The sequence below is a fragment of the Cajanus cajan genome, chromosome 10 (genome assembly GCF_000230855.2).
Source record: "Cajanus cajan strain Asha chromosome 10, NIPB_CcT2T_4, whole genome shotgun sequence".
Lineage (NCBI taxonomy): Eukaryota > Viridiplantae > Streptophyta > Magnoliopsida > Fabales > Fabaceae > Cajanus > Cajanus cajan.
The window spans coordinates 15,429,665-15,436,431 of NC_138526.1; the positions used below are offsets into that span (position 1 = coordinate 15,429,665).

At 28.9% G+C, this 6,767-nt stretch overlaps 1 protein-coding gene across 1 annotated transcript; it reads right to left on the bottom strand.

The window, feature by feature from the left end:
* Positions 1-387: 387 nt before the first annotated feature.
* Positions 388-1,545, bottom strand: LOC109818740 (F-box/kelch-repeat protein At3g06240). The gene has a single exon (XM_020384264.1). The coding sequence runs from the start codon at positions 1,543-1,545 to the stop codon at positions 388-390; it is 1,158 nt and encodes a 385-aa protein (XP_020239853.1).
* Positions 1,546-6,767: the final 5,222 nt, after the last annotated feature.

Consider the following 6,767-nt stretch of genomic DNA (forward strand, 5'->3'; position numbering starts at 1 on the left):
TTTAATGTAATTAACATATTAAAATTAAGAATTTAATGAGAAATATTTAAAATAAATAAAAATTAAAAAATTAATTATTTACCATATTAAAAAGTAAGTGTCATGTCACGATATGCAATCCGTATAAACTAACAAAATTTTATTAAAATTAGTGGGTGAACGATTTAATTACAATATTTTTAAACTATAAAGATGTTTTTAGGGTGTTTTAAACTATAAAAACCTAATTAAAAATTTGGCAAAATTATAAGGACCAAAGGATTAATTTAACCAGCTAAATATTATAGTTTACTCCAGCTTTTTTGAAACACATACAACGATGACACCAAGCTTCAAGCATTGGCATACAATTATTTTATAGAAGAGAAAAACTTTTTTTTACCTAAGCTAATACTTTATTCCTCCAAAAGGAAGAAAGCTTTCCTTGTAAATTAAAACTTTAGAATTATAATTTACTCCTCTGACACCAATCTCCTTAGACATTTGAGTCCTTAAATCAAAGCAGTCGAGCTCACCATCCTCTTTTATGAAGAATATATCACCCTTGTGTCCCACACCAATTGGCAGCTCAAAACAAGGTAAAGGGCCAATGGTGAAGATTTTGGTCCATGATTCCTTGACACCAATCTCTCCCAAAATTGATATGTCAAGGCAATTAATCCAGAGGTAGTTTGAAATCATAGCAATGGACCCATTGAACACCGCCAAGTATCTATTCACAAATTCAGCATTTGTGGGGCAACCTATTGGTTTGTGGAAAATCTCATTGTTCATGTCAAATGATATCAATAAGTCTTCTTCTGTTCCTATGTCATGGTGCTTGGTGCCCCACCAATGCAATGACCCATTCAAATTTACCACAGAACCCATTGGTTTGCATATATGAGAGGCACAAATCGGACCAAGATCAAGTTTTTTCCAAGAGTTGCCTTTCAAGCTATAAATTCGCCAAAAGTACACTATATCTTTTGAATCATCCACAAAACAAGCTGCTTGCTGGAGAAACTTATAATCATCATTGACATGATCATACCAAAACCCAGGAGTGTGTACCAAAAATGAAAAGCTTATACCTTGCCCTTGGGACAAACCAAAAGGAATAACCCTAAATTCCTTAGTTGTAGGGTTCCATAACACAACATTTTCATCCCCATAGCTGCCTTTGCTTCGAATGAGACCAATTGCACCATTGACACAATAATCATGAATTGCAATAAATTTGACATCCTCCTCTAGACAAGGAGGTGGCCAATCTAATTTTACCTTTTTCTCAAACCTCTCACCGGAAATCCAAAGCAGATCTGGAAGACCCTCTGAGACTTGTTGCCATAGGAGGATCGATGAACCATCGTTGTCTTTGGATAACAAGTTTTGTAAATAAAGACTCAAGAATTTAGGGTTTTCAAGAAAATTTGACCACGAAGTGTGCACACACCCGAACCGATTTAAAGATTTCACGGGTAATCTTGACAAAATACTTAGTGCAACATCATGAGGAATACTGATGTTAATAGTATTTTCCTTCTTGTTTGTGGATTGTTCCATTTGTAAGTATAAGTATTGCGTTTCAAAACAGAAATGACAAACTCAATGTATTTGAGTGGTTTGGATTTTAAAGAAATAACTAGTTACTAGAAAATGATCATCACAATGTGTTTAGGATAGATAAGGGTCTGTGAAGGAGAGAGAATTAGAGTCTAAGAGAACACAGTATGGATAAGAGAGACTAGAGACATATTGACGAGGTAATGGTTGGAGTTGCAATTTATAGACAATATCAATTTCAGTTTATTATTAGTCATTTTCAAAAAAAGAATTTTATTTCTTTTTGTAGAAATTTTTTAAAGTGTGAGATAATGTAATCATTTATTATTTTCAATTAATATACTTTGGTCTTTAATTAATCTTTTAAATGCTTTAAATGTTTATCTTAAATGTGAGAAAAAAAATAATAAATGAAATAAATATGTCAGAAGTTAATTAATGAAAGGAATAAAAATAAGAATAAATTAAAAATTATGTTGATATAAAAATAAATGATATTGATTGACCATTGACCCGTAAATACTTTAGATTGAGTATTTGATTTATAAGGATATAAATGTATGTAAACAGAAAAAAAATGTTTAATGCAATACTCGTAAGTATTTAATGAGTTAATTTATATATATATATATATATATATATATATGTAAATATATATATATATATATATATATATATATATATATATAAATGAAGATAGTTTGAATGATAATGATTTTTATTTTTATTAACTATTATACTGGTTAATAATTTTATATTAAATATTAACTTTGTTGATTTAACCATTGAATTATAATTCCGTATCACTTTATGTGTTTATATTAAATTTTGTTAAAATTGAAGGTCATCAAAGTATTCATATTTTACTATATTTTAAAATAAATATTACATTAATTTTATTTTATAAGAATGAGGTATCAAATAATTTTGGATTAATATAAAATTTTGTATATATGATCTAGGAATAAGAATTTAATAGTAAGTTTTGAAAAGTTCACATTTAATTAAAAGTTATTGAGAAATTTAATAATTATTAAAAATTACATTAATGTTGTTTAAATGCTTCTATATATATTTTCAACATAAATATTTGATTATTATTATTATTACTATTATTATTGTTGTTATTAGCATAAAAAAGGCACTCCATATATTTTAAAAATATATGAGAAAAAAAAGTGAGTAGCTAATAATAAGTTTTGAACTAAGTGTAATTGTAAGAATATTTTTTTTAAAAAAACATGGTGGAGAGAGAAAAAGTAGTTTGAGTGGTAATTATAAGGACAAAATGGTTAAAAAATGTGTATACCAAATTAGGTAATTCTCTTTATTAATAGTAAAGATTATTATTATAATAATAATAATAATTATTATTATTATTATTATTATTATTATTTTTAACATACATTTTGATAGTTAATGTAGAGTTGGGTTTGAATCTCTTAAGCAAGGTCCTGAGAAGGTATCAAGTTTGAGTATAATGAATGAAAAAAAATATGGTTGAAAAAAGAGTTCTTACTAAAGATAGAATCCAAATTCTTTGAAACAACTTTGTCTCCAAAAAATTAATAGATATTTCACACTAGCCATTGGAGATTCCACATTGTCTAGGAGTATGTCCATAATAATAAATATAAATGGAGAACAGTTTGCACCTTATAAGCAATTCCACATCGTCTAGAAATAAGATCATAATAATGTATATAAGTAAGAGACAAATTTCACGTAACAAACCGATTTTGTAAAAGTTAAGTTGGGATCATAATTCACTTTTTTAAGATGGTATCATAACGTATACTTGCAATTATTTTTGGGCTTGTCAAGCCAACCACTATCAAGTTGTTATTGGATCACCATAAAATGTCTAGTTTTGCAAACTTCATACTTGAGATGTCTGATCCTCGGTGTGAAGGGGTGAATGGAGATCTTACATTGTCTAAAAATAATGCCATAAAAGTTTATATAAGTGGGGAATAGTCCCTACCTTAAAAGTTAGTTTTGTAAGATTGGATTAAACACATGATCCACTTTCTCAAAATTAATCGTGTCAAAAAAACTATTTTCATATTACTAATTAATTAGTAAATATTTTAAGTATGATTTTTAAAGTAATTAGTACAAATGGCATAATCTCATCGCATATGTCGATTTATTATTGAATGCTAATTTCATAAAACAAATTATTAAACTATTGGTATATTTAAATGAAACTCTTGTAACATTTCTATTTTAAGGTTCTGGATTTAAATTACATGTGTTGTTTGTTTAAGTTAGGAGTTGAATTAAGTAGTTCAATCTGGAAAGGTATATAAGGTTTTTCTAAAAATACGAACCTCATAAGTTTATGCTTTTAGAATTTCTAGTGAGAGGTTAGAGAGAGAGATTCTCTGAACTCAAGCTTCCTTTTCTTTCCTTATTTTAAATAATCCATCTTTCCCTTTTCTTTGTAGCGAAGCCATCCACCTAGCTAGTTGAAGGTTTCAAGGTCCTAGAATCGGAAGTCCCAAATCTTTTGTTGTGCGGAGTCCTTTTTTCTCTTCTTCTTCTTGAATTGGTTCTCCAAGAGGTAAGGGAAGCTTGATGTCTTGAATATTTTTTGTAGGGTGATGATTTTTTTTGCTTATAATCACTAGATTCATAGTTGTTATGGTTCAAAAATCCATGTGTGATGATAGTGAAGTTGACATGTTTTTGAAGCTGCTTATGAATAAGTAGATGATGATTTTCCTAAATAATTGGTTCCATGTTGAAATTGAGTTGCTTAGAGTTTATATTTGTGTTGTGATGCATTGTATGTTGAAAAAGCTTATGATTTTTGGGTGTTTGGCTCAAAATCGAGTTATGCAATAAGTGTAGAATTAGTATCACTCCGAGTGTGTTTCGTGGCATTGGACGTGACTTCAACCAGTGGTGTTCTATTTTGTTCATGTCAAGCATATGATTGGTGTCACCAAACATCACTAGAGAAAATTGCCTCGGGTTGGTGGCACCAAACATGGGTTGAATGGAACTGGACGTGAAAAGAGAGAATCGTCAAGGGTTGAAATCACGTCGAACATTAATGGAGTGACATCAAGCGTGAATTGTGTGGAGATCCTTGCATGTTGAAGTTAAGTGTGGGTTGTCTTCACACCAAGCCCAAGGTCCTAGGGGTACCAAGACAAGGAGTCCCTTGCCTCAATGGCACTGGGCAGCCCTTGAGTGGCACCAAACACAAGTTGCATGATGAAAGTTGTATTGTTTTAAGATGTTTTATAGTTAAATGATAGTGATAAGTTGTGAGATGAAGATGTATGATGGTAAATGCATATATGTTGTAAATTGATTTAATATATGATGATATTTGTGTTGTTAAGTTTTAACTTGATTTATGAATACGTTGAATAAGTTGTGAGATGTTGTAAGTTGAATAAGTTGTAAAGTTGTATGATGATTAAGTTGTTCAAGTTGTTAACTTGTTAAGTTATAGGCATCTAATTGATAGCATTGAATCACTATAAAAAAATTACTAGATTTTTCCTAAAGATTTGTAACAAAGGAAACAAGTCATTCTTCTCGAAGACACAAACTAATAGAATCCAAATTTATCATGCAATCAAGAAGGGGATTTTTATGAACAACACAAAAAAAATATAATATTACAAACATAAATAGAAAATTCAACTAGAAATTATATTGATTAAATATTTCAATTGTTACAGTAAAATTTTGACAGTTCAAACTATATATAATCCGAATTCAATCAACCTAAATAAACACTAATGTAATATAAATCTAGATGTATTGAATTTCATAAAAATGTTAAAAGCAATTGTGATCTCACAATTTTCATGAAATTCAAAGAATGCTAAATGATTTATTTATGTGATTTAGATTATTTTAGGTTTAGATCTAGAACCAAAATTAATCTTCAAATTTGATTTGATTCTATTAAAACAAAATTCATAATGACAAAGAACAAAATATATATATATATATATATAATGGAGAAGAAAATAAAGAGAAATTATGTGGTGAAAATAGATTGGAAATTTCACTGTAAGTCTTAAAACCTCAAATTGAATGAACAAATTAGCCACACATCTTCATCAAGATGCATGTTGCAATTATTACGTGTAGAAAAATGTAAAGAAAAAATTATAAGAGAGAAAGAGATAGAAAAAATTTAGAGAAACTTGTAAAGGAAGCAACTCTAAAATATGAAAAATAAGTGTAAAACGTAAATAATAAGTCTTACAACACCTATTAATAGAGCAACATAGTGGGCCTAATCAAAATATTTACAAGGTTTGGCCCACTAATCAACTAATTAAGAAGGTTGGACTACTAATACAATAAGTTCCTAATGTAAATCCAAAATGAAGCGTAGAGGTGTAAAATTGAAGTGAATTGTGGACCTTAAATGTTTGAACTGGGTTAAATTCCCAATAGGGAAGTTGTAGAGCTTTGTCTGATTTCCATGGATACCAAGAATGCCCAATTCCGAGTTTGGAAGCTCTAAGTATGTCTTGTACAAGTTAACATGCCAAAGTGGACAAAAAGTATGAAAATTAACTAGAATTTAGAATTGAAACCAAAATAGTCCACTAAAACAAATGTCCTCCAATTCATCAATTTAAGACTCTTCTAAATGTCAAATAAGCCCAATCTAATGTACTAAAATATGTATTAATTATGCACTATCAAATACTCCCACACTTAATCTTTTGAACTTCAGGCAAAACTCAATTATTCAACAGAAATCCAAAAGAAAGTATGTACAAAATTTTAACACTTTTTAATGAATTACAAATGTATATAAAAAGAACATTTTATGGTTACAATAAATCTATGAAGACATTAATTAATAACATTAAAAGGAAGTAAGATGACAAACTAAATTAAAGGATGATCCAAAAATGATAGAACCCTCACAAGATAGTGTTTAACTCTTAACTCTCATGTTTAAGTTTGTATTTACACTCAAGCACATCATGCAAACTAGCACTAGCTATGACACCCATTCTACCCCAACGCATATAATAATAAAATGCAGAATAAATTATCAAAATCCTGGGTAAAATGGTTCACAAATGACACCTCCAAATAATCGTCTAACCGAAAAATCAAAATTCAAAAATAATAATTTGCAATTGTACTTATATAAGGGAACATGAAATCCCAAATACAATAAAAATTATCAAATAAAATCCCTTGCCCTGATATCACACTATTATAGCAAT